At 41.2% G+C, this 27,376-nt stretch overlaps 1 protein-coding gene across 2 annotated transcripts in view; it reads left to right on the forward strand.

Moving 5' to 3' along the window:
* FGF13 (fibroblast growth factor 13) overlaps positions 1-27,376 on the forward strand; it is a 256,446-nt gene that overhangs the window by 132,018 nt on the left and 97,052 nt on the right. The window contains exon 2 of one of the 2 annotated variants that reach the window (XM_026111075.2): positions 2,055-2,222. The exons of the other annotated variant lie outside the window; for it this stretch is intronic. Coding sequence (XP_025966860.1) covers positions 2,055-2,222 — 168 coding nt within the window. The remainder of the gene's footprint in view (positions 1-2,054; positions 2,223-27,376) is intronic. 2 annotated transcript variants of the gene reach the window in all.

The following is a 27,376-nucleotide window of genomic DNA, read 5'->3' on the forward strand; positions in this document are numbered from 1 at the left end:
CCATTTCTTCCCTTCTTGGGAAGGGGTCTGCCTCTCTGAGGATCAGGCCAGAAACATGCCTCTTGCCTGAGGCTGTTCTTGACAGCAGAGTATGCTCTGCTGCGTATCGGCTGGCTTGCTGGCAGAAGGTAGCTGTGCATTTCACTCCTCTGCTGGCTATTCGCATTTCTCAACGCACGTTATCCTTTCTCCCTGTAAATGTCAGAGGGACATGCCAGAGGGTTCCTGCACTGTTGACCTCGGGGCCCTGCATACAATTTACTGAGGACTTTGCACAGACTCCTGCAGTAGCAACTCCTGCATGGTGTCTTTTTGGAGGAGTGACCCCTCAGGGCTCGTTGGTCTTTGGCTCTTGTTGGGTGTTGACTCTTAGCGATTGCCCTGCAGTCACAGTCAGTACATGTCATGAACACATACATACCCTTCAAACAAGCCGAAGTAAAACTAGTATCGTTAAGGGAGCAATTATCTGGCAATCCAGACCTTGTGCTTCAGTGACCTAGTGCTCATTTTTGAACCACTGTGTTTTTCTATTAGCTTATGCATCGCTTTTAATGACACTTTATCTGGATTATTAGTGTGTGTTACTGATGCTGTGTCTGGCCTAATGAAGCAACAATAGCTAAGGTGCAAAATGTTTCCTGCAGTTTAATGATGTCAAAGAAAGTGATTGCCCACTGTGGAAAGAATGACCATCAGGTTGAACCAGTTAATTATCTCCTAGATTTGACTTTTACCATTCTTAATAGGAGAGGGGGAAAAAAGCAAATGGATGTAGATGCAAGAGTATCATATTTTTGGCTGAGGGGATTCTTGTTTAAATTTGCATGATAGCTCTTAAAAATCACTGGTAGACATTTAGGAAATGGTTAAATTGTTTGAATTATCTGCCAAGACTTCTAGAATCATATAAGCTTGTGTACTGTTGGTGCAGCTGTAGTTTTTTAGACTAGCATGTCAGTGGTTTCTTTCCTGATCTTTGGGGTTTTACTTTCCTAATCTTTGGACTTCTATTTTTTTGTTGTAGGGTTGTAGAATCTCCGCCTGGTTTTGGCCGTGGTTTTATGTCTATACATCCAGTTATGAATTACTAGTAGTGGTTATAGACTGTCTTCTGAAAGATCATATAACTTTGGTTTTGAAAGATGATCTGTGCCTAAAAGCGGAGTTGAAGAATCTCGCTCTCTCTGTTATTAAGGCTTCATTTTTTAGGTAGTGGAAAAGTGTTTCAATTCTTTCTGCTAGTGTAATACTTCTAAGGTAGCTGGAGCTTTCTGTATGCTATATATTTTATCTTTTTACCATTTAATAGTCTGACCCCATTCAGAAAACATTTCAGACTGCATATCATTTATATTATTAATGGTGCTATTGATTTATAACATCAACTTTAAAAAATGTCTTGCTGTTTTACAAGAAAACCATCAAAAGGATTAATGTGCATTCCCTTTGTACATGTACTCTTCTACCCATTGAAAGTGATGATCGAGTCAAATGTCATTGGATTGTCATTCTTGCTCAGAGGAACAGTGTATAATTAAATATCCTGATAAAGGCATGCTTTTTTTTCCTTCGGGGAATAGACACACGGATGTTGCATTACCTGCAGATATGGAATGATTACTCCCTGACATTAGAGATTGCCTATGGCTGGGCAATAACAGCATGCTTTGTTTGCTTGTTTTTCTGAATCTGCATGAAGAATAGACTTAGATGTTGCAGGAGAATATAGCAAAGACACAGAGAACCTTATTGCTGCTTTCTGGAGCACGGTGTTATTCTACTATTTATGAAAGCTGCATGAAACAATATAAATCGTTAATGTTTATGAGAAGCATTGTTTATAAAAGTAAATATTTTCCCCACCTCTCTGCCACCATGACTAAGATACTGTTAACATGTTTAATTTTATTCTCCTTTCTAAAATGTTTCTCCCCTTCCTCTCTCTCCCCTTCCCCTCCCCCCCACCCCCAACATTATGTAGTTGATTTTATTCTCTAGATTGCTTTCCTCAAGCTCTAACTTGAGTTCATTTTGTTATGTGGTGACCACAGTTATGGATGACGCTCCCCCTGGCACACAGGAGTACATTATGTTACGGCAAGATTCGATCCAATCTGCGGAATTAAAGAAAAAAGAGTCCCCTTTTCGTGCTAAGTGTCACGAAATCTTCTGCTGCCCACTGAAGCAAGTGCACCTCAAAGAGAACACAGAGCCGGAAGGTTTGTGGCACTATGGATCCATGTTCTGTTTGTTCCTATTATTTTTATTTTTCCATGTATGTCCCTAGAGTGTGCTGTGTGTTTTCCAGCCTGTGTCAGTGTAGTGCAACTGATGCAGGAAGCGTGATGCACTCCGTGTCCCCTTTTGCTTGCCTGTTAGTGTCTGATTCAGCTACTGGGGGACACTGTAGTGTAAGCCATGTACGGTATTGTTCTAGACGAGAAGTAGAATGACGCTGCTTTTTCTTAAATAAAGTTTGTTTGTTTCAGCTCTCATCATTACACACTGCCATTTTTTGGGGCTGCCAAAAGTTGCTTGCTACTTTAAACAGCATCAGTTCCAAGTCAGTTCTTTCTGGTAATGTTTCTGAAGTTGCACTTTGCTGAAAATAATGGCACTTAGACTCAGATTTGGCTTGTCCCCAGCACCCTTCACTCCATAAGGCTTCTGCATAGCGCTAGCGAATGCTCATGGCAGCTGTACTGCAGCGAAGCAGGGTAAAGTTTGTACATAATGCACGCACAGTTGCATTTTGGAAAATGAGATGCATGCGGAGCAGAAGAAATAAGTAGAAATGTTTTCCTTTTCAGATAAAGCAAAGGTATGGTCTGTTTTAATGCTGTGTTTATTAATATGAAACTATGGAGTTATCTATCTCTTTAACTCATCGGTCTAGTATATGTGAGATGAAGACATTTTTAATCCTTTTTTTAATATTTTCCCTTGTTGTTCCATATGTGTTTTGCATTACTGCCTCATATTCCACATGGTAAGCCTTCCACTTTTTGCATAAGCTTCAGTATCTGCCAAAATGAATAACGTTACTGCTGGTAGACGTATTTTAAGATGAAATATTCAGGGCTGGGATTCTGCCACAACTGAATTTGCAGAAATGGCAAAGTGATCAAGTTGGAGCCCTTCCTTACAAATCACTTGTATTATTCTCTATGTAACAATGGACACCAGCTGCTAAGCTGTCATTATTAGCCCAAACCATTTTGCTCAATTTCTTCTATTACCCCAAATTTTGCATGAATGCTCCATGCACTGCTTTTGGGAGATCTATGTCTTTTATTAAAAAAAGTATTTTAATAAAATAACATTCCTTTCTAATCTTGCTCAGAAATATGTAGCCTGATATAAACCCCGGGGGAAGGTTTTCATTTCAGTGATAGCATATCTGAATTTTAAAACTGGGTTTTGGAAACATGAAGTCTAATTCTGCTGTCATTTCCATGGCTGACTTGATAGGAGTTTTGATTCTGAACTCAAACATGAAGGAAAGCTGAATCCCCTGGCACTCTTTTGGATTAACAAATATAATGAATTTTCTCATCATCTGTCAGGGCTTGTGTTGTTAGTTAAGTTATGAGCCCAGAACTGTTTGTGTCAAGCTCCTCTAGAAAGATGTTGACAGCTGAGCTTTTAGAGGTGCTCAGCATCCTTGTCAAATGGTATTTTGGGAGATGAAGGTTTCACGTGAGCCATGGTGTAGTACAGTACTCTGCATTGAGCAGGTCTGGGCCCTACTGACACGCTGTATTTCACAATTTCTTTGTGCTCACGTGAAACTCTGAAAGGACCATCAGCTTCTCCTAATGTAATTTACATAGAGGACTGGATTCCTGGTGGTGACTAGCTCATAGCTATGGTCATTTTCAGTGAATAAATCAACATTTTACGCACTGGCATGTTCAAGAGGAGGACACATGGGAAGTGGAGTTGTGTTGGGCCTTTTATCTCCAAGCGGTGAGTCTCCTGGGACATGGTTTGGTTCAGCAATGAGGAACTGAGAATCTGCCAGGAGACACTCTCAAGGTGCAGGCTCTAAGCGAAGACCTGGAGAGCATCAGTTCTGCTGTGTTGTTGCCCGAAAGCTCACAGTTGCTCCTCTTAGATTCTCCATAAATCTGCACACTGTCTCTCTCCAGTAACAGCTGTGTTACTCCCTCCTCCATGGCATATGGTATTGTTAATCATTCTTACTGAAAATGTTTAGTTCTAAGAGGAAAGCTTCATTTTCTATTGCAGTATACAAAGATGAATGTCTCTTCCCTCCTCTCCTCACCCTCAATCCTTCCTCCTCTCCCCCGGAGTTTTGCATTACTAGGCAAAGCACAAGAAACCATGGCTGTAGTGACTTATCCCACAACCATCGGAGTCGATGAGAATTCATAGCAGTGTAATCTCGGTGGAATTTTTATTGTCCCATAGCTTCTATATGTGTTTCTGTGAAAGAAACCTCATCTAGCATGAGAGGGAAGATGTTTGCTCAGGTGTCCTTTTAGCCTCTCTTGTTGCTCGAATTGCCTAGGGCCACACTGGTCTGTCTTTGCAGTCTGTGAATTGGCTGGTAGCAGTGTTAGACCCACTGAAAGGCTGATGCGTGTCATCCTCAGTGGTTTCTTGGTGCAAAACTGAAATTTTGAGCATGAAATGATCTGAACTGTGCTTTCAGTGCAGACACAAAAACAGTCCATTGAAGTCAGTGGAACAACTGAAATAAACCCTAGCTGAATACCTTCGACTGTGAACCCAGCAGTTAATGCTTAGCTGTGCTGGGAGGATGAATGACAATGGAAGTTTAAACCTGTTACCATAATATAATTTACACATTTTTGAAGGTACTGGAAAATATGGCAGCTCAGTAGCTATCAGGAAACCTCTCCAAGTAAAATGTCATAAAGGAGGTTATACATGAAACACTTTTCAGACTTGAAACTCTAGAGTCTTTTGTCTCTAACTTTGCATCTCTTTGTCAAAATATTTCATTTAGCTGACGAATTTCTGCTGTGCACTTTTTGACCACGATTTCATACAGGGTTAATGCTTGGGCTGTCTTACTTGTCACTTCTGGATTTGGCTCTCCTGGGCCTGTATCATGATGCCAGGTATGAGGCAGCTGTAGGTAAGCCCCGACTCTTTAGGTGCCGTTCTGCCTCTTGTGATGCTCTTGAATACATCTGGTTCTTCAGAGAATATTAAATCAACAGCATTGTGAATGCAGATACTTTCAGCAGTGGTCTTGAATCCTTTTGGGCAGAAGAATCAGGGAATACTGTGCTGCTAGCTGAAAATCTGTGTCCCATAAAGCATATTCAGCCTTTTAGGTATCACCTTCTCTGAGGCCAGTAGTCCTAGCTGGCTGTATTATATACCTTTCACACATCTGCAGCATTATCTGAGTAGCTGCCCCTGCTGTTTCACCTGCCTTCTGCTCTGAAAGCTCTTTTTAAGAATTGGAAAAGATTTTCCTGACTTTCTGTGTGTTTAGAGGATGCTCCACTCTTTGCTGAAATAGTTAAATACCACCTCATCTGAAACATGTGGTCCTTATGACACATTAGCTCATCAGACCCTTTCTCTTGTCTCAGACCCATTTCCAAAAGCAAGAGAAGCAATGAGGCAGTTGGTCCTTGTTTCCTAAATTAACCTGTCTTGGTTTCTTATTCTTTTCTTGACACCCAGCCTGCCTGCTTGCAATGTCGTCACTTTTCACAGTACATGTGCCTCAAATACGCCTTTGCAGAACGGGTCTAAAGCTGGTATATTTGAGATTGAGCTAGAGGATATAAAAGATCTTTGGTCCAGTAACTGTAGCAGAGACTTTTTTTTAAGTGATAGATGTGGAAGGAAGGAGAGGGGCAATGGCAAATCACAACAGTATTATCATCTTCCCACAATGTGAGAATTTCCCTTTGGGCCCAGTGCCAGCAGGGTGACATCTGTCAGTCTGGTTTGCAGTTCAGATAGGAAGCTGCCTTTCCTGATGATCTGGGAAACTTTGGGCTAAGTTGAAAGATGAACTGCTGCTTTATTCTGCGTTGTTTGAGCTTTGTATTTTCAAAGTCATTCCCCAGTTTACAATGTCATGGATCTCTCAAATGCAATAAAAAAAGGAGCTGACATTCTTACCTGGATGTTAGGTCCTGTGGGCATTATGCATTGTTTACAAGTACATCTAAGCAGTAGCAAAATGCAGGGCAGTTTTGTTGCTTCCCTCCAGCCAGGAATATACTGCTAGCAGGAGAAGGGCCGTCTGAAGTACATTTTGCAGCTATTTGTTCTCTTAAATAGTTTAAACATAAGCTGCTTCTATCTGTATAAAACATGGTTACATAAAAAGAAGCCTGCTCCTGGAAAATGAATTTGAGTTGTATTATTACATCCAGAGGAGAGAATATAATGAGAGAAATGTTTTTAAAAAAACACCCGTTGGTTAGTCACAGTGACATAATCAAAGTCTTGGCCTCTTGCCCACAGTTCTGTTTTCATGAGGGGGTGTTTGCCCCTTTTTTTTTTTTTTTTTTTTTTTTTTTTTTGTCTCCCTCCAGACATACATAACCTTTTTACACAAAAAAGCAGACAAGCATGGCAAAATCTGTATTGGGGATGGGGAGAGGGAAATCTGGGATAGCAGCTGGTAATGAAGAAAGGCAGCTTTCCTCAACCAACAGGAAATCTGATTAGATAAAAAATGTTAAGGATGCTAATGTGAAACAAGCAGCTTTGTGGTTGCCCTTGACAATGGCTTATCATCTCCATCCCTAGCAATGGACTGACTCCCAGAGCAACCCTCTCTCCTGCCGGGCGGGGGGAGAAAAAGGTAGGATGTTTAAGCACGTTACGTGGGTGGTTAGCTCTTCCGCCCCCTCCATGTGCACACAGTTTTGTCACCAGCAGAAATTTAAAGCCTTTGTGTTGTCATCTTGAATGTCCCTTTGGTGCTCCAAGCCTCATGTCACTGCTGCTAGTACTGTTGCTTGGCACTCTAATTATACACTTTCTTCTAGACCAAATCAGTCCTATTAGCCCAGCTTCCTCGTTTAATTATATTAATATATGTGCATTTCTGCATTTTGGAGAAGAATAAGAAAGGGGAGGAGAATTTCCCTTTCTCGGGAAGACACTTGTGTTTGAAATCACAGAGAACTATGAGAGGCTTTTAACTTTATATATTGTTCAGAGATGAAAAAGATTTTGCATTCCTGTGAGGGATAAGAGATGAGCCAAAACTCTGAAGCATGGGTACAGACTCTAGTGTTGATCGTGCCTGAGGTGTTCAGACCTGGCACAGTTGGTAGTGAGATGCTAGTGAGGAGACTTGGCCTCTGCACTGTGAGTGCACTCAAACTCAGGTTTAAGGCTGCTGAGCAGCTGCCTGAAAGGATCTCACTAGCTCATTGAATCAGGGTTCCTACTAAGGTGAATAATCCTATTTAGAAACTGATTAGGGTTGCAGTCTCTTGATAGTGATTAATCAGATTTCTTAATCTTTCCTGATGATTTTTATCAGGTCTTTTGCTTTCAGTGGAGGTGAAAAGTGAAGATGTGGCATCATGTTTGGCAAGGCTCTCTCTGGCATGAGTAGTTAACCCCTTTCTGCCACAGCTAAGCTGCCTGGCCTGGAGCCCTCCAGCCCAGGGAAGGAGGGCAGGCAGTCTGCCACTGCCTTTACAGCCTTTGGTGCTCTGACCATGGCGCTTTCCCTCAGCAAAACCTTGTTCTTGGCTCTGCTTTTGCCTGCACCTCTTGGTTGTCCTGTAGGGAACGAGAGGCTCTTGTCCTACCTCCCCTTCTCCTGGGTCCTGGCACAGGCAAGAAGCAGCAATGAGCAATATCTGCTCCTTGTCTAACATTAAATGAAAATAAGCTCAAAATCTTGTCTGTGTGAATACACATGGAGCTGCTGGGGCTATGGGAACATATCTGGTAGTGAGGGATAATCTAAAAGGAGTGGCATAGACCACAAAAGCTGAAGGTCGGAAGCTGCCACAGTTGTAATGGCTTTTCCCCCCAAAAGAGGAACTGACTTTGACTTGACTGATTAAATGATAACCTTCTCTTTCATGGCATTGGGAAGCAGTGGTGACAACTGAACTCTTATTTTCTTCAAATACTTAGTACACAAGGCAGAACAGCTCAGTCCTGTAAGTGGCTGAGCCCTCTTGCCCTGATCCTCCAAAGCCTTTAAGCACATGATTAACTTTGAACATGTGAATGCTCCCAGCAAAGTCAAAGGGGATGGGATGCATTTAATGAGCTTACCTGAATGCAGTCTGGGCCAGGCTTGGGTTCAGGCTCAACCAGTGCAAATCCAGAGTAATTCCACCAAAATCCAGGATTTACTCAATATTTACTTGTCTGCAAATGAGATCAGAACTCACTTGTAGAGTTCAAATTTGATTTCTTCTCACTCCCATAGGAGTTTATACGGTCCTTATTGCCGCATTCATACATGATTGAACGTACTTGTCCTCACAGCACTCTTGTGAAATAGGGCAATTTAATTTTTCCCATTATAAAGACAGGGTACTGAAGGACTTGATCCTCAAAACTCTTTGGATTTCTCATTAGCATTAGTATCAATAGCATCTCCTATTCAATCAGCTGTGCTTTTGGTACTTAGGCATCTACCTTTTGAAGGTTTAGGGGCCTAAGTGACTTACCCCTACCCATGAAGAAATACAGCAGAGCTGGGAATTTAACATATACATAGGTTTAAACTTAGAATCTGAGTTTTTCATCTTTCTCTTCAGCAGTGGCTCTGTGGCAGCCTATGCCAGCTGAAGTGTCAGCTGCCTTCTGCCCTTCCTCCTCCTCCTCACCTCCTGCCACATGCTTGCGTGTATCTGCACGCTGTCGCTGCCTCGGCAAGCTGCAACAGCAAAACCCTTCTTTTCTTGCCATGTGAGTTAAGAAATGGCTGGGCACTAGGGGAGACCAGTGCCAGGCTTGGCAGGAGGGCTGGGGGAGCACGTGGTGAGGGACAGAGAAGAAGGGGCAGGAACAGCCAGCATTAGTGGATAACGTATGAAGTGGTGACAGGCTGTTAGTCTCCTATTTCAGCTATACCTTTCACAGTGTTCTGCTCTACTGCTTCTTGCATTTTATGGACTTTATTTACTTTTCACTGAATACTTGGCTCTATATTTGGCATTTGCACATCCAGCTGTGTGCTGCCTTCTGGAAATCATTTCTTTCCAAAGCGGCTGGACATGATTTAAAGAGTAATGTTGCTTGCTATTTTAAGTTACGACTGTGAAGCATCTCATTGATAAAGCATTTCTATCAGCAGATACCTCAAAGATTGCATGGTATATGATAAAGCATTCAAGGTTTTGAGGAAAAGTTGCTGAGCATAGTGTTTCAAACAGCTTGCAAATCTCTTTGTCCCTGAATTCACGTGAACATGCCACCTCACAGGAGATGGTATGAGGGCTTTTTTTAGGACTCTGTTTACTCAGCTCTTGAGAGACTTGAAGATCAGTGTGTTATACACAGCTATGAATCCTGCATCCTATTGATTTGCTTTACTAATTCCTTTTAGCTAATAGTCTTACCTGTTAATCCCTACCTACCTGAGAAAGGTGTTATATTCAAGGGCTGGGATAGAACAGAGCTATGGCTGTTCACATCAGCTGAATGTGGCCTGAAATTCACAGAACTAAGGATTCCAAATAGAAGCTCATTCTCACTGCATACGCACACACTTTTTGGTCTAGGAGACAGTGTGCACACCTTAAGTCTGTTTCTCAAACATAGATCTTTAAAATAATGTGGTTGGGAAAAAACAAAGATAATATAAGAATGATGGTATTCCAGGCACCATCTTTCTGACAGAAGTGGGATTTCATACTTGCCTGTACCACTGCTCTTTCTAGGCTGCTGCCCAGTCCAGCAGCTCACTGAGAAAGGGGAATTTGGTTGGTGTATGGCATTGATTGTATGGACCAGTACCCACCCTGCAGTTGGTACTTACCCAGCGCTCTTCAGGAGAGCTGATGTTTAAGTCATAATTGCTGCTGACTAGATTTTTTGATCAAGCCTACCATTGCAGAGCATATTCTGCTTGCGCACGCCTGCCATTGAGTCTCCAGTCCCCTTTGGACACTGTTCTTTTGGCTGCTAGACATTTTCTTTGGTGCATAGGTGTTTCCTGACTGCTGTAAAATGAAGTCAGATTTCTACTGAAAAAAATCTACTGATTTCTAGTCAGTGTGGTGTTTTCCAAATGTGCCAACCTGCCTTTCCTGGGTCACTGTCCTGTTTGAGCAAATGGGTGGTGCCAGGTCTGTAAGTAATGAGTACACCAGGAGACACACCAAGAGTGGAGGAGTCCTCACAGTAGTTTTGTCTGCTACCTCACCTGGTCACAAGTAAGAAATGGGAAAGTAAGTGACTTGTTAAACTGGGTTTTTCTGGTGGAATAATGCAAAGGTCCAGTTGTAATTGTGATGTATTAACTGAATACACACTCCTCAGCATCTGAGCAAGTTCAGTGTGTAATGGCATTAGGAGCAGTCTTAACACTTTTATTTCAAGAGAATGTACTTTTAATTCTAAGCTGAGTCTGGCCTCATGAGCGAACAGGCCCTGGCAGCTTAAAGAGTACTCGTGTCTACCTGTGTGCTCTTAAAGGCAAATCTATTGTCTATACCTTTTGCTCTCATCTCAGAATAAACATTTGTTATGAAGCTTTTATCTGCCACTTAGCATGTCTGAACTAAGACATTTTGACCAAATGAATTACATTGATGTGCTTTTCTCATCTCATCTTTCAAAGGACTTCAAGACCTTCAGTGTGCTCCTTGTGTGGAAGAAGGCCTTTGGCTTGCTACTTTTTCATTCTATGATTCTCCTGAGAAGGCATCAGATTTTGCTCCGCAATCTGCCCTCGTTTTAAATAAAAAGAAGCAGTTCTTTATTAATAATGAAGATTCTTCTTTGTACCTTATTCAGCTACATGGCCCATCATAATTATTGCACAACCCTTTATCCATGGTAACATCTGTAGTATTTAAATACTGGCCTTTGGGTTGGAAGCACACCAATTTTTTCATGCAGTTCTAGGTTAGAACAGCTCTGGAAACAAGGAATACTTAAACTTAGCAGTCACAGGAAAGTTGTTTCATTTCTCAAGACAATCACTTACAAAAGCATTTAGGTATGCCTACACAGTGCAGCAGAGTGTACTGCAGGGATCCCCTGGTTACCACCCCACGACTATGTGGCCCAGTGCAGCACTGTGCAGTAAGCATTAGATGTCTCAGGGATAATTCGCTTGAGTAGCTAGCAGTGTTCTATTGCAGCAGCTCTACAGTTTCCAGTTGCAGGGTCAGCTCAGCCCATATCTAACTCAAGTTTCTGCTCTTCCCTCCATCAGCACTCTTGGCCTTTCAGCATCTGGTATCTGAATGTGGAACTGTGAAGCTGCAACAAATGCCAGGGTTTATCAGAAAGTTTAGCAGACTCCTTACCTCTAAAACTATCTTGAAAAGATAATCAGGCTTTGTTAACATATAACCTATCATCTTGCAGACTGGTTGCTGTTGAGGAGCTGAAGGTCTACTTCAAAGGGTGACCGTAAGAGGAAAAGCTTAGGGGATGTAAAAAGGATGTAAAGAAGAACCTACAGAAGAAGGGAGGAAAGAGCTTAATTCATGCCTTTAAGCACATTCATTAGCTGATAAGCACATCAGGTCTTTGGCTGAACTGTGTTAATGCACAGTGTTTGCATTATATATATTTGCACTCAAAAATCAACAGTGGGACATTCCCAGCATTCAGGACAGGGTGGTCCTTCAGTGTTGGCGCTCAGACACTAGCTGGGGTCTGCCTTCAGTGCTCTCAAGAATACTGGAGAGGTCGTGTGGTGCAGGAGGTTCAGGTGTGAATTCCAGTTGCATCAACAGTCTTCTCTTGGATGTCACATCAGATAGGTTTCCTGCCCCTATAGAGAATTATATGTGATCTCATCTCCCTGCCTGGCCAGCTTCATGCCCTGCTGAGAGGCCTGTGGTTTTGGTTTCTCTGCTTCTGTGGAAGTCTGGCCCCTTAGAAATATGCTTACCTCAAATTCAGTCTGGTTTCTATGTGTTCCCTCAACTCAATGTTTTCCTCTCGGGTTTCTTGTTTTGGATGCTACTTTATCAGAGCTGTGCACTTTTTAGAGGAAAGCTGAAAAATTCCTGCACAGTAATGCATGCCTGTGTCAAATATGTGATGAGCCTTTTAGGGGCAAGCTGTGCAGTAATGTAGATTAATGTTCTTTTATGAATTCAGAGGCAGTATCATCAGTATTACTTTGTTCCTGTTCATTTTTTCTTTCCTTTTTAAATGCCTTAACTTGCAAAGCTGAAGAAACTGAAGAAGTTTCCCTAGACCTCAGTAAGCACAACAGAGATCCAAAGATAAGAAAAGGACAGAGTTCAAGACCATTGGTGTAAAATTATTAAATGCTCTTTCAACAGTATCTGACTGTTTTGGAAAAATCAGTGCTCAAGCTATTTCAAATTCAGGCTTTTTGCCCACTGGCATTTATCTACAAAGTTTTCGTGACACATACAAGTTTGTTGCTTTTGTTTATATTGAAAAGCTTCTTCAGCAGGGTGTGAAATATTTACACATTTTTTTTTATCTGCTCTTGTCCTCCAGGACAGAAAGGTGTGTTAGCATGTGATGGTGTTCAAGAAGGTTGAACTTCAGTTCAAATGGTGATTGCTGGATAGTGATCCCAGTGTGCATGCTTCATTCTACCATGCGTTTGAAAACAGTGAGGCAGACTTTTTTTTTTTTTTTTTTTTTTTCTGGAAGACTGAGAATACAGACAAGGTTGGTTAAACCCTAAAGATTACAAGAGACAAAAGCCTTTAAAGGCTCTGACCTTCAGAGGTGTATCCAGCATGTAGCTGTACATCCTCTTGAACTGACACAATGTTCCTTGAACTCCTACTCTAAAGCAAATGATGGTGTGTTTTGGAAACAAGGAAAAATTTTCCCAGACATCTTAGATACTCGTGGCCATGGGCTGCCAGTCTGCCAGGGTTTTCCAGTGCACTAATTGATTTTTGCATTTTCATTTAGAGAGCTCTGTATAGTCTTCATTTTTTTTCCCTTTCTGATACAAAAAGTCTTTAGTTCGCAACTGTCTTTCATGCTTGACATTTCCTTATTACACAACAGTCCCCTCTAGAAAGACTGTTATTGGTGCAGCTGTATAGAAATGTGAGAAATAACAAACGGGGTCAAACAGCTCTCACAGCAGTATAAAAATCTAGCAGCCAGCGTTCAGACTTGTCCCAGCATCATTAAGCCAGATCTTAGTTGCATTTGTGGGGTCCTTGACGTGGAGAAGTCAGAAGAGCCCTGATGTGTAGCCTGATAACTGGGTGTAATGTTAGGGAAGCACTTAAGCATCTTGGTAATTTGGCTGGAGCCCCATACAACACAAATGAAGTAGCCCAAACCTGCTTTTTCTTAACTGCTCTGAGATTTGGTTTCTGAATAAATACTTTCTAAGTACCTTTTTATGTAGTAGCAGCCTAACCTCCTCATGCTTCATTTTCCTTCTGGTTATATTACACAAGTCTCACAATTTCTTTCCTCAGGACTTGTAGAAGAGGCACATTTCATTCCTCAGCTTTGTTCCTTTCAACCTTTGTGAGAAAGCAAGAGGCTTAGCTGACCCTAGGGCACTCACGTGCTTAGAAAATCAAGCCAAGAGGTTTACTGTAGAGGATGAAAAAGCATCTATACCTCTAAATCAGCAGAACTTACTCCGTACAGCAAACTGGTACAATAGTATCTATTGAAAATGTATAAATAAAGCGTTGCGAGACTTCTCAGAGCATGGAGGATTGGCTTGATGCTTGTAGACAGTGGGCTAGTGACTTCAGGAATAGGGATGTTTTTACTGGTATCTCCTCCCTGTCCCTATGGAAACTATCAGTTTGGAAGCTTTGCCAACCTTGACTTCAATGTTGCGACAACAGATGGGGCTGTGGAAAAAGAGACAGTTGTGAGGACCATCTGTAGGACAAGAATCTGGGACTGCCGTGATGCTAGTGAAGTTTTTGCTTTTTTGAAAAAGGCAAATGTAAAACATTCGTGGTGATTGCCAGTCCCTTCTCTAAAACTGGCTTTTCTCTGAGCAGTCGTATGGTTTCTCATTTCTGCAAAATTTGATGCCAAATATCGTGATACTTAATTGCAAGAGTTGTTAAAAACAGAGTTAATTTCAGTTGTGCTCTTGTGTCCAGTTGGCACCTATTCCTGTTTCTCTTCCTATGCAAGTCCAACTTGTTTGAGACGGTAGGTGAAGACTCAGGTTTGCTCTTTGGTTGGTCTTCCTCCAGTGAGTGTAACAGCTCTCTTGTTTCAGGGAGGTGGCAATGCTGACATCAAACATAGCTGGTGTCTCTCAAATATTTTTAGTAGGAAAATGTTTAAACTTCACATACCTGGTGTGTTCCTCTCTAATGATGAGCTATCAGCCTTAACCCAGTGGAGTTCATATGGCTGGCTTTTTATGATAAGTTTAGATTAAAGAAGTTGTAAAAACAGTAGTAAGCAAAAGTTCAAAGAGGACTTGAGCTGCCAAATACAACTTAGTTGTTTCTAAAATCACTTGCATGTAAAATTATATAAATGTAAAGATAATGAGAAATACTGTTGGTATTTGCACTAAAAATAAAAGAGCTTGTTTAGGAAATTATTTTAACTGAATTTTTTTTCATTTAGTGCATTTAGTAGCTGCAACGAAATGTATGGTCAGTGTCACACTGGTTCTGAATAGAAGAAAATATAGTGCTAGCAAGAAAGTTACTTCAAAGTTTAGGGAACCTCTGAGATAAAACCAACTTTCTTGCTGGAGTTGAAGAATATCTTATGGTATACAATTGCTACTCTGATAGAGATTATACGTTCTCTAAAATTCAGATGTATGCAAACTTTCCTGGGCAGAAATGAAATAAAACAAGAAACCCAAATATAGTTTTCCTTAGACATTTCAAGGGCTACAGAATCAGGAGACACTGAAACAGGAAGGATGGACTGCAGTTTCTAAAGGCTGATAAAAATTCCTTTGCCACTTGATAGTTTTGGTCATAATAGCAGACTTATTTAAAAAGGTTATTTAAAATCATTAACCTGCTAGGTGGTTGAGCCAGCCAGCTTCAAGGCATGCTGATTAGCCTTGAGGAAGACTAAGCAGACCACTATAAACTTCCTCTGTTAATATGGACTACTCCTTTTTAAGAGTGATGATCTAACCAGACGTTAGGAGGCTGTTATAAGGATGACGGCTTCTCTTGCTGAAGCTTATCTTGGCTGCTTGTTCTTTGGCACACTATGGTGTGTGCTTTCCTAAGGATGCCTGTTCCATGTATAAATAATATTCTTCCCAAACTCAGAATACAGGCGAGCATTCTTCAGGACATAATGGCAGTGCATGCTCAGCTGGCGCTACTGGGAACCCTGAGAACTCTGGGGAGTTGATGGGGCATTTCAGCTAAACACATTTTTGAAGATAAATGTATTTTCATTTGCTGAAACATGCTTTTAATCTGTATTCCTATTAATTTTAATTCGAAAGAAATTTTCAAGTAAGTGTGGAGTGAACATCAAAATGAAAGATGGTTTGGGAAGGGTGGAAAGTGGTGATAAGAGAAGGGGTACAAAGAGCAGGCAGGAGGAGAGGGCCCCTTTTGAACTATAAGAAGTACAGTCATGAGGTGGAGAGGTTGAAATGGAATGAAGGTAAGTCATTGGGGAAGAAATGGGGAAGAAAAGTCTGCTAGGAGAGTGGTTAGGAAGCTGGTGATATAGAAAGGTGAGCAGGGTGCTTTAGGATGAACTTGCTGGCTGTGTGAGAGATCCAGAAATGAAAAAGAGGGGTCCCCCTAAGCTCCAAAAGAATAATAGGGCTACTAGGTTACAGAAGAGTTGGAAGCCCCTTCTGTATGGAAACCCAAAAATGAGTGAGTTGACTGAGAGAGGACAGAGATATCCAAGGAAAAATAGATTAGTTACTCAGCTTTCCCTTTGTTTTGAATAACTTTCTTTTTTATTCCAACATTGCCAGAGAAACAGTCAGCTTTCTCTGAGTTGTTCTGCATACTCTATGAAGCTCCGACCCCATGAATTGTCCAGCCAGATACTCAAAGCACAGCCTTGTGCATACCCTCATGTGCATGAAATGATTTAATCTAAATGATGGATTCCACACAAGTAGTTGTCCATATCCTCAGCTCATGTAAATTAATGAAGTATGTTGACTTCTGTAGAATGCTGCCAACTTATATCTGATCAGGAGTACTTATGGGCAGATTCTTTAATTTGCACATGCAAATGACGTTCAGAATTGTTGTCCCAGTGACTAACTGAGAGAAACCATAGGGCAGCGCTTGAACAATTTGTTTGTGATAGAATCCCTCTGATAGCTGAATTTGTACTACCTCAACGGAATTGAAAAGGTGCCTTTTAAAAACTACTTGTCTCCAAAGGGCATGTTTAAAAAAATCCTGCCAGTTTTTTAACTTTTTTTTTTTTTTTGAGTTCTATTGCCAACTTTTAAAGTCAGCTTGTTTCCAACTGAATGATGTTGAGATGGATGCTTGCCCACATTTTTCATTAGAAGTCCTTGGCTGGACTCTTTATTTATGGATAAAATTGAAATTCACTCATCCTGGGATGGATGTGGCGAGAGTGGTAGCTGGCTTCAGGTCAATTTACTGTCTGAGTTCTGTAATACATCCCCAAGGAGTTTATCGCATACCTTTTGAAAGGCACCAGTGACTTAACTTGGTATTACAGGGGAGTTCTATATTTAGCTCTATTCTTTTACAGGAGCTGTTTCCTATTCAGGTGCCAAACTCTCAATCTTCATTCCTTGTTTTATTTCTAACAATCTGTCTTTATATCCTGTGTTTCATGAGTCATTCTGTTAGCCCCTAAGTGGATGTCTAAGCTTAATCTATTGTTGCTTCAAAAAGTCCATCATCTTTTTGCCAAGGTGCTAGGGAAAGGAGCCTGGCTGTGAAGCAGGAGGAGCTTTGGGGAGGAAGCATCTGGTAAAATACTCTCAGCTTCTCAGTCTCCTGGAGTTGACCTCTGTCATCACAGAATCACTGAATGGTTGAGGTTGGAAGGGACCTATGGAGATAATCTAGTCCAACCCCCTGCTCAAGGAGGGTCACCTAGAGCACCTTGCTCAGGATCGTGTCCAGACAGCTTTTGAATATCTCCAAGGATGGAGACTCCGCAACCTGTTCCAGTGCTCAGTCACCCTCACAGTAAAGAAGTTTTTCCTCATGTTCAGATGGAACTTCCTGTGTTTCAGTTTGTGTCCGTTGCCTCTTGTCCTGTCGCTGGATACTATTGAAAATAGTCTGGCCCCATCCTCTCTCCACCCTCCCTTCAGATACTTACGCACATTGAAAAGATCCTTCCTCAGTCTTCTCTTCTCTAGGCTGAACAGTCCCAGCTCTCTCAGCTTCTCTTCATGTGAGCGATGCTCCAGTCCCTAACAAACTAATAGGAACTTTTTTAAATTTGTAAATCAAGGTTTATAAGGAAAAAACATGCAAACCGAAATTTATGCACTGAATTTCTCAGAAAAGTCCTGTTGTTGCAGATCAGTTAGAAAGAAAACTTTAGTTAAAAGGTTCAGCTGTACTACTTTGATCCAGGATGGGACTCTTGGGAAGGTTCAAGGCAGATTGACTTGCAGTTGGTAGGTTGAATTCACAAACGGTTTAGGTCTTCTTTACGGTCTTTAAAAATTTAGTGGTGATAATATTGTAGAGTATGGGATAGCTGATGTCTGTCTGATTTCTCCTTCATTGTAATAACAGGACTTATTGCTTGTGAAATGCAAGTTGTACAAATTGGCATTGCCCATTTGAAGTCAATGGATCTTGAAGCTATGAAGCTAAGGGAATTGCAGAAGTGAGTATTGTGGACTTGGCCCCTAGTGCTTTCTTCTAGCTTCTTGAGAGACTAAATACTCTAGGTTGATTTTATGTGTGGTGCTGCCAAATCTTCTAGGAATCCTCTGCCACTCCATTAAGCTTAGCTGTAATGAAGAACCTGTAAAGAACAAATGATAATGGCTTTGCCTGCTTCAGCTACTCCTAATGGAACTTCTTTTCAGTAGTCTATTAAAACCAAACGAAAGAGGAAGAGGGAAGAACAAGAAGACTGAGAGATCTTACCTGGATCTCCCTCTTCTGCTGCTATTAAAGAGGGTCCATAAGGTGAACCCTGAAGACTTAGGAGTGAAATGTTATCATAAAATGATTTTTATTGAAGAGAGATTGTGGCTCACCAAAAAAGGGGTGCAACTGTGCAAACATGTCATGCAGTAGCATGGGTCGCATTTCATTAGTAACTTTGCATTGCATATATTCATTACTTCTATTTGGCTCTAAATTCAGCCAAGGAAATACTTTCTACTTTTTTTCCCTCAAGATTTATTTTTTGATAGCATAGTTACCTGGATCCTTTCCCAAGGTCCCTTCCTTCATGCTTTGCTTTTCAGATTTGGTACTGAAAATAGGAACTTGAGACAACCTGAGCTAGGCTGGATTTAAAATCTGTGTTCCCAAATGGTATCTGAGTATGAGATGACCTTGGGATGTGCACAGTCCCTCTAACATTCACTTCCATTTATTGTATTTCCTGAGCTGCTCTCTGCTCAGGAGATTTTTAGTTTAGGTGTTACGTAGCTAGGGGGGCAGCTGGCTACAGCCGCCACCTATTTTTAATGTGTAAGAAACAGTGGGAGCAAGTCAGTGCTTTCTCTGTGGCTGTCTCCTGAGCAACTGCAGGAGTCTTCAGTGGAGTCTTCCCATGTGGATATCTTCTTCCATAGTTACAGAGATTTCCTAGTTCCTCATTATAAGCCATCTCATCCTCCATTTTCCATAATAATTGGGTTTCAGGCCAAGCTGAGAAGTTATCCTATTCTTGTAAAATGGCTCTGATCCCCACCCCTCTCCCTGCCTCCAAAAGATTGTTTTGAAGTCTACTATATCAGCATATCTTACTGGGTAACACTTGTTTTCAACAAGAGTGCTTGGACAAGTAGAAGAGGTGAGAATTTTTCAAAAATGGTGGAGAAAACTGTTGGAGAATTTTGGAAAGATGTAGTTTGGGTATGAGTCAGGGTTTCACATGGTGGAATTCTTCAGACATTGAGAAATCTGAATTCGCAGCTTGATTATCCATCTCAACAAGTGACCAGCAGCTCGGACAGCTGAATCCAGTGGTGTGTCCTCTTGGGGTAACCCTATGATGCTGTTCCTCTTGTTGCATTTGGTGGCAGGGCAAGGAAGTGAAGTGCAGCACACGCAGTGCATTTGGTGTAGGCTGAGTCAGTGTTTCTGATATTTCTTCTGTTTCCTTTTTGAAAAACGGTCATGTATTGCCTTAGCAGTTGATGCAGAAGTCCATTTTTTTATCCCCTCTACCCAAAGGTGCATTTTTCCTTGGGCTGAGAAGTACTTTTTCTGGACAGAAGTTTACATTTTTCTCAAAGTTTTTCCATCTGGAGAATTGAAAACAGGAAAACCAGTGAAATCTCTTGTCCTCTTTTACTGCTAACAAATAATCGTCTCACGCTAAAAGGTTGGCCAAAATCGTATGTTTCCATGATCATATCCGGTCAGTGCAAAATACATTGCATATATATAAAAAAAAATGCAGTTAAAGATCTCTAGTCTCTTTTTCTCATGCCTCCACAGAGCGCATGCTCACTTTGACAGTGTTTGGTAGAGAGTGCAACATCAGTGAAAATTCCACTTTTAAGTACAAGTTGTGAGTGAAGGAATGGCTAGAAAATTAAGTGTGTAGGGAATTGGGAAGAAGAGAGAAAGGAGGGGAGAGAACTATACAAAATAGTGTAATTCCTTGTATTTGCACTGATGGCATTTTCCCCCTTACTTATCAGGGGTCCATGGACTAGAAGTTAAAAGCAGAAACACTAGTAGACCCCCTTCTCACAGAGAACAGTGTTGTGCTTGCTGGCTCGCATTGGCGTATGTTCAGCTTAAAAGGTTCAGCGTTCATTGACTGGTTAAGCTGCCTTGCAGCAATATTGTCCCAGGACAGTGTATTTCAATTTAAGGATGTGATAGCATTAAAGTAATAGACTTTGATTCTTATTTGTACTAGACTGCTTCACACCTTTCTGAGGGTTGGAAGGAGCCTTGCGGTGACCTTAAATAATTCTTTCAAGAATGTTGCATTACCTTTTAGTTCCGTTTGCACTAAAGGCAGATGAAAGTCAGGAGTGATTGGATTGTGTGCTTCTTTAATAATTAACAAATGAAAATGTGAAATGGCTTAAGATAGTTGTGAGATTTTTTTTTCCCAGTAGCCTCTATGCTATAATTAAGGCTATTTGTGTTTGAGTAATGGGAGAGCCAGGAGTAAGTTCTTCTTTCTTTTAGTGAATGGAGGAAAATGTCAATACAGAGTCCAGATCTGAGATTCTGTAGAGTATCTCAAGTTGTTCTTCATGACAAAATTGTTTGATTAGGACAATTAAAGCAGAAGTGTTGTGCCTGTGTGTAAAAAGTGTTGAACAGTGTCAGGTTTCTAGTAACTGCTGTTAGCTCATGTTGCCCCTGAAGTAATGGGAAGTGGGGATTCAACAAAGAAAAAAGATCTTTCTGTGTATGAATTGGATACGAATTAAGCAGCACTCTGCATAGAAGAGTATTACAGCAGGAAACGTGGCGCTACCCTCACCCATAAAGCACTGTAGGAAGTTTTCTACCAGGATTTTAAGCCTGAGAGGATTAGATCTTTCTGGATGGCAAGTGGACTGCCATGACTCAGAGTAGAAGTGACAATAGATCATCTGAATAATGGAGGCCACAGAATCTCTTCCAGGCTATGGTATTAAGCACGGCACTTTGTTTTACTCCAAATACATCTCTCTGAAAGGCATCTCATCTTCAAGAGACAAGAGATTAAAATCCATTTCTTCCATTAGTAATTTGCTAATAACTTTTCTTTTAAAATAAATGTACCTTGCACTTGTAATTAAGCAGGATGCAGCTTGAAGAACATAATAACATTTCTGCACAGAAAAGTATTTTCCTGGTTGTCTGCTTTCCTTTCAAAAGCAATTCTCCTGAGAAATGTTTGATTTAATCATTGTCATTCATGATAAAATTTATCAATATTTTAACTGTATTTTCTGGACAGACTAGGTTTTGGTATAATTAAAGTTACAAAGATTTTTATTAAAGCATGCTTAGAATAGTACGGTAAGGTAATGGAAGATTGAGTCCCGTAGAAGGGAAGTTCTCCTTGCAGTCTGGAAGTTCTCCAGTCTTTCTATGTAGAGGCATTTCAAGAGAGAGACAGGCTTGCTCTACAGTCAGGGCTTGTGTGTGTTTTGATAACCGAGGCTGTTCTTTTCTGGAAAGGAGCCATTCTTAAGTACAGCTTTAAATATCTGCCTTTTTTTATTTCACTTTTTCCCTTCTTCTGCCTTTTAAAAGTGGATAAATACAGTAGAGGGAATGGGAACCATGTGGATAAAATTAGCGATTTGAAAATGTTCCTCTAAGTTCTGGACTCAGAGAGAGACAGTGTCAGCAGGCTTTCCCTAATGGGTTCTCCAGCTCGGTTCTTGTGTATCTTTATAATTAGTGGATGTTCCTGTTTGCAAGAATGTAATCAGGCTGTCTATGAGTAATCACCACCACATTTGCAGGGAATGTGCTCAAGATACTGTGACCCTCAAAACCTCCTGTAGCTTTACGCACAAGAGGCATTTCTTATCTCTTCCAAACCTGCTGCCTTGGTGTTCTCCTCTGTGCGAGCCTCTGGCATGTGAAGAAGACCTGGCCTTTGCGTTGCTCTTATTTCCCCAAAAGACGTCTCCTAAGGAACCAAATTGCATTTAGGTCAGGGTTATGTAAGATGAGGAAGGGGAGTGGCTGTTTCCGATTTAATGGTGTGGTGAATTATGAGTAACTAACTGGAGTGGTATAATTAATGGCAGTTAACCAAAGCAGGGAAACTTGTATATTTACTGCAGGGTCGTTGCTGTCTTTATCATACAGAATTCAGACATTAGCAAGTTATAAGGTTATTGACAATTCATTTTAAAACTACACAAATTTGACACCCCTGCCTCCAACCAGCAACAAATTAAAGTATAAAGAATTGGCATAAATGAAGATATAACTATCGGGGGCTGGACAGATGCTGTACAGGAAGAGACCAAGTAAGGATATTGCATTTTAAAACCATTTCAACGAAGGAATAGGAAACTGTTTTGTCAGGGATCTTAGAAGAGCTGCACACACTATGATTGATCTGATCATGTAAAATAGTGATCACCAAAAACCTTTAGCTATATCCAGACAGTACAGGTTAAAGAAATATGCTTTAAATAGTGCATTTAACTGATTATGAAGTGGGACTTCAGGAGGAAGGTAGAAAAGAATAGACGGAAACCAAGTTTGGCAAGTAGTAAAAAATATTACTTGAGCAGTTCTAGATGATTCAGATTGGGATACAATGGCTTTTTGTCACATAAAAAATGTCTTGATTAATAATATGGAAAAGTAGGTTTTAGTTTTACAAACGGTACTGAATTGAGAGTCAAGCAGATAATGAGAAACAATTTAATCTGATACATGAGGAGGATTAATTTGAGTACCTGGGTTGTAATAGGGCAGCACAGCTCAATGCAGATAAATGGAGGATAAGTTTAGGAGTAAAGAACTCCATAATAAATGACTGCTCAGATGGATGCTGTGGCAAGCTGACTCAGGGGAAAAAAATGAGACGTTACTGGAGGAAAAACTGCCTATTCAGCAGCGAAGCTGAAGACAGGAAATGGGATATTGAGCTGCTGCTGCTGAAGAGGAGTAGCAGAGGACTTAAAACGTTGTCGGTGCCCTATCGTGTTAGTAGCTGCAGGGAGTGAGAGTGGTGTAGATGTGTAGAGGGTGGCATGGCAGGGCTGCTGTGCAGTGACGTGGGCAGGCACGTTTGGCAGACAGGGCTCTTGGCTTGGCCCATCAGCATGTAATACGTACAGCCTCCTTCCCACTCTGATAAAGGAGGAGGGATGGTCCCACCCATGGGAGAGAGGAGCGCTGAAGTCTTCTAATGGAAACTGATAGCACTGGCTTGGGTGGTGAATCCAAGGCAGGAATGACTTTGGATCTTCTTTCTCCATTGCAAAATGCCTGGGGGTGTTCTGCTGGTATCTAGAGGGGAAGAAGGCAAAGTGCTCGTTACAGAGTGGAAACCACTCACGTGGACAGAAATGGTCCTTAGTGTTCATAAATCTCCACAGCAAACCAGTGCCTGTTTTTGAGAGAACCAGGGCCTTGATGGTTTTGCATCATGTAGATGTAGATTTTGGATCCATGTGATCTGGAGGTCTGTGTTCATGAAGTTCATGACAGAATCATCAGATTGCCGGGAAAGCAGAGGGGGGAAGCCCATGCTGCTGAGCAGAGCTCTCCTAAGAATTTACCTTTTTGACATGAGTGAGTTGTCTTTGCAGATGTATGGTTGGGCCAAAGTGTAGGGCAGGGCAAAGGAAGGAACAAAGCTCAGAGGAGAGGAAAACGTGGTCTGCGCTATGGCCAACTTGAGAGATCCCCACTCTTGGGAAAAGTTCCTCTGCCCTCTCTACTCAAGTTTATAATGTTTTGGCCTTCAGTCCGTTTTTTTCCCCGCTTGTTTTAGTCAGATGTATTACTGTGTTGACTTTAACCGGTTTATTTTTTTCCTAACACATTCTTAGCATAATATTAGTGCTGTTGTAACTATGACAGATAAGAAGTCAGACATGATTTGTCGGAAAAGGCAGCGTCTTTAATCTGTATACTAAAAGATGCTGCTTTTAGCTATAGCACTTGCTCACTAGGTACCTAAAGCATCAAGAATGCCATAAATTGCCCCCTTTTTTGGTATATCCTTGTATATGGTAAGATTTGTCTCCTTTTTTGACATCAGTTGTTTCCATTGGCAGCCTCAGCTCAGGATAGTCATGAGGGTCATTCTGTGTGTACATCTTGTGGCAGAAGTAAATCGCATAAGTCTCGCTGTGTAAACATTCTTCAAAGGTTAGCACAGGTAGCAAGACCCTGCTCCATTAACTGAGATCAGTAGAGAGCATGTGTTTTTAGTTAAAACTGAATATATTCTAAGCTAGAAGGTCAAGCAAAAAGGGGTGGCAATGCATATTGTTACTGTAATTGGATTATGGTTGTATTTAGCCATGGTGTAGTGTTGTTTTGTATAACAAATGCTGGTTTATTCCCCCCCAAAGAGCTGACAGTGCAAGTAGCTACCCCCAAATGTTATTGCTCTGTCAAATAATATATCTACATGAGGGCTAATTACAGTGCATGAATTTCTGTCTATTCTCATGCTGCTAGTAGGAGATCAATAGTCCTTGATGCAACGTTTCAGTAGAAGACTTCTTAGTTACGAGTCTGGTTGTACCAGTAACTCTCCTCTGTGTCTTCCTGCAATATGCCCCATCAAAAAGTCGGGGTTACACTTTGAGGGAGTTTTACAAGTGTTCTAAAAATGTCCAATTAAGCTTTAAAAATAAAATATTAAAGGTAAAAGACTCATAGTAAGGATGTGCTAGCCTCTAGGGATACTCCAGCATTCTAGCTTAACAGCAATTTAATTAGAAAGTCAAGTAATTAAGAAGTAAACATTAATTAAAAATCAATAATTTCAGCAACTGTTCATGTTCTCTTCCTCTAATGCTAACTTGCATATTTTTTTAAAGTCTTTTTTTAAAATCTTTTTTTAAAGAATAACACTCATACAACGCTTCAGATACTCAATCAGCACTAACACACGGGAACTGACCCAAACATATTAGCTGGGACTGAAGCATGAAGGCACTTTTCATGTTGGTATGGGATAAGTGGGACCTGGTGGCTTTGGTGCAAGCAGGTGTGATTCCCCAAGTATGGAGAAGGAGCTGGGGTCTGAGCTGAAGTTTTTTGCAGTGTTATCAGTGTTGCATAAAATGGGGGGGGGGGGGGGTGTCGTTGACAGCCCTGGAGGTGGGCACGGCTGCTTCAGTGATTCATGTGGATCTCAATGCACAGATCTGAATCTGTGAATGCCCAAGCAGGTTTGCTTATCCCTCTTTTTCTGCTAATTATATTTTTATGGCTTTAGAATTCAAAAGCAAACTTTATTTTTAAAAAGCTTTGTGCATGTCTAATGAGAGTCTTGACATGAAAGCTTTCTCCATCCACAGGTACCTTGGGAATCCAGGGAGTGTAGGAGCCCTGCTGCTGTACTAGGGCACTTTTCAATTATACATTTTTTCTTCATGATCTTCTAAATCAGAGTAACCCAGGATGAGTTTAACATGGTCCTGTAATTACTAAAGCTTGTTCTGCTATTTCACCTCTTGAATGTACAGCTGTGAAGGCAATTTAACAGAAGACAATACAATAATGGGTTTGATCTCATACGTTAAATCTCTTATTGCAGCTAAGGAATACTCATGGGGGGTGGAGGATGTGTGAACCAGTTTGTGGGCAGGGCAGGTTTGAACCCCGTGAGTTGGCCTGGTGATAAACGCAGAACAACCCGGGGTCACTTACTCCCTTTGGCCCCCAGACCCCAGTCTGCTGCCCTCTACTTCTCTGGAAAACTCTCAGGCTGCCTACCTTGCCAGCACGCATATCCTTTTCAAACAGTACAGACTGTTTCGTCCTATGCTTTCCCCCCGCCGCCTTGATCCTTGCCGCTTCAGCAGGACTGATGTGGATACAACAACACAGAGATGTGGAGCAGTACAGCCTTAATGAGATTCAGTAGTTCTAATGGTTGATACAGCCTCATAAATCAAAATTCTGGAGTCCGTCATAAAAGCCTGTCAGTGACCAAAAGACTGATAATTAAAGTCCATGTTGATTTTGAAGTGACACAGAAGCCCTACTGCTTTCCACAGTCCACTGAATGTAATCACTGTAATCAGAAGGTAATCGGCGAAACCGGTGCGTCATCTTGGTCCGTAAGGGTCGTGACTGTGCCCCACGTGCCTTGCTGTCTGTGGCAGCTCCTCTCCACTGCTGGATGTTTTATGAGCCTTTTTCAGCAATGCTTCCCAACACCAGCTCTGCTTCAGCCCTGCAGCACCAAATACGTAGTAATTATGCTAACACTACACTATGCAAAGTCAGGAAAGTTATTACTACCCAAAGCGATCTTATATACATGACAAAATTTCTTTTACAGTTATCACTTTAAATTACGGCAAAATGCTCTGTGATTCATGAATTGATCCTAGGCTCAGTCCAAAGGAGCAGAAACCCATGCAGAGAAGGAGCTGGTTATGTTTTGGTGTGTGCTTTTCACTTTCACGCAGCTGTATGGGTGTCCAGGACCCGTCAGTGAAACCAGGAGGTTATCCTAGAGGTAGGGAGAGGCTTCTCATGTGTAATATGGACAAGAGAGAAAGATGGAATTTGGAAAAATCCAGAACACACACCCTAAGACTTGGTTTTCAGGGTCTAAGGTATAATCCTGGGCCTCAGAGGGCTGTTTTTTACTCTGCCACAACTGGCTTGAGATAAATGCTTCCATTCACTGAGCTCCAGCTGAGATTTACTGTCATGAAGCATCCGTCTCGCTGGGCTTCTTGGAGCCTGCCTGCCATGAGGGCCATGTGCATGGCTGCAGATCAAGCCTCACCTTTCCTCACTTCCTTTTGTACATCTAGTTTTTTGAAGAAAGTTTTCTTTTAAAATTAATACAGTCCAAAAGGCAGTTTAAATAACAGAATATTCAACAGTTACTAAAGCTTCCTTCAACAGATTTGAGTGCAAGACTGAAAATGAACTGTTATCTTTTCAGTTATACTTACAGAATGCAGATTTGAATTGCAAAAAGGCTATTAAAAATAGCTTGTGCAATTTAAAACAGACTGAGTCAAACTGACAAAGCAGAAAATAACATGAACTGGAGATGCACTTGTGTGCTATATCATGTTAATGATTCTGTTTTCTAAACCAGGAACAGCTCAATAATATATGCTGTTTCCAAACAAACGTATGTTTTATTAAAATAAATTAAGATAGAGAAAAATACAGCAGTGTGGGATGGGAAAGAAAACAATTATTCAGGAAGATTAGACTTGGTATACTTCAAGAAGCTTGTGCCATGTCCCCACTGGGATTTCGTGTACTGTTTGTAAAGATTTTATCTGCATATTTTACATCTGGACTTAGTCATTTGGTATGCAAAACCATGGGCATTACGTGGTAAAGATATACCACAAGAGATGTAAATGATGTACACAGATACTTGCTTAAAAGCTGTTGTTGAATTTCAGTAATCTAATCTTTGAGAT

The sequence above is a fragment of the Dromaius novaehollandiae genome, chromosome 11 (assembly GCF_036370855.1).
Source record: "Dromaius novaehollandiae isolate bDroNov1 chromosome 11, bDroNov1.hap1, whole genome shotgun sequence".
Taxonomy (NCBI): Eukaryota; Metazoa; Chordata; class Aves; order Casuariiformes; family Dromaiidae; genus Dromaius; species Dromaius novaehollandiae.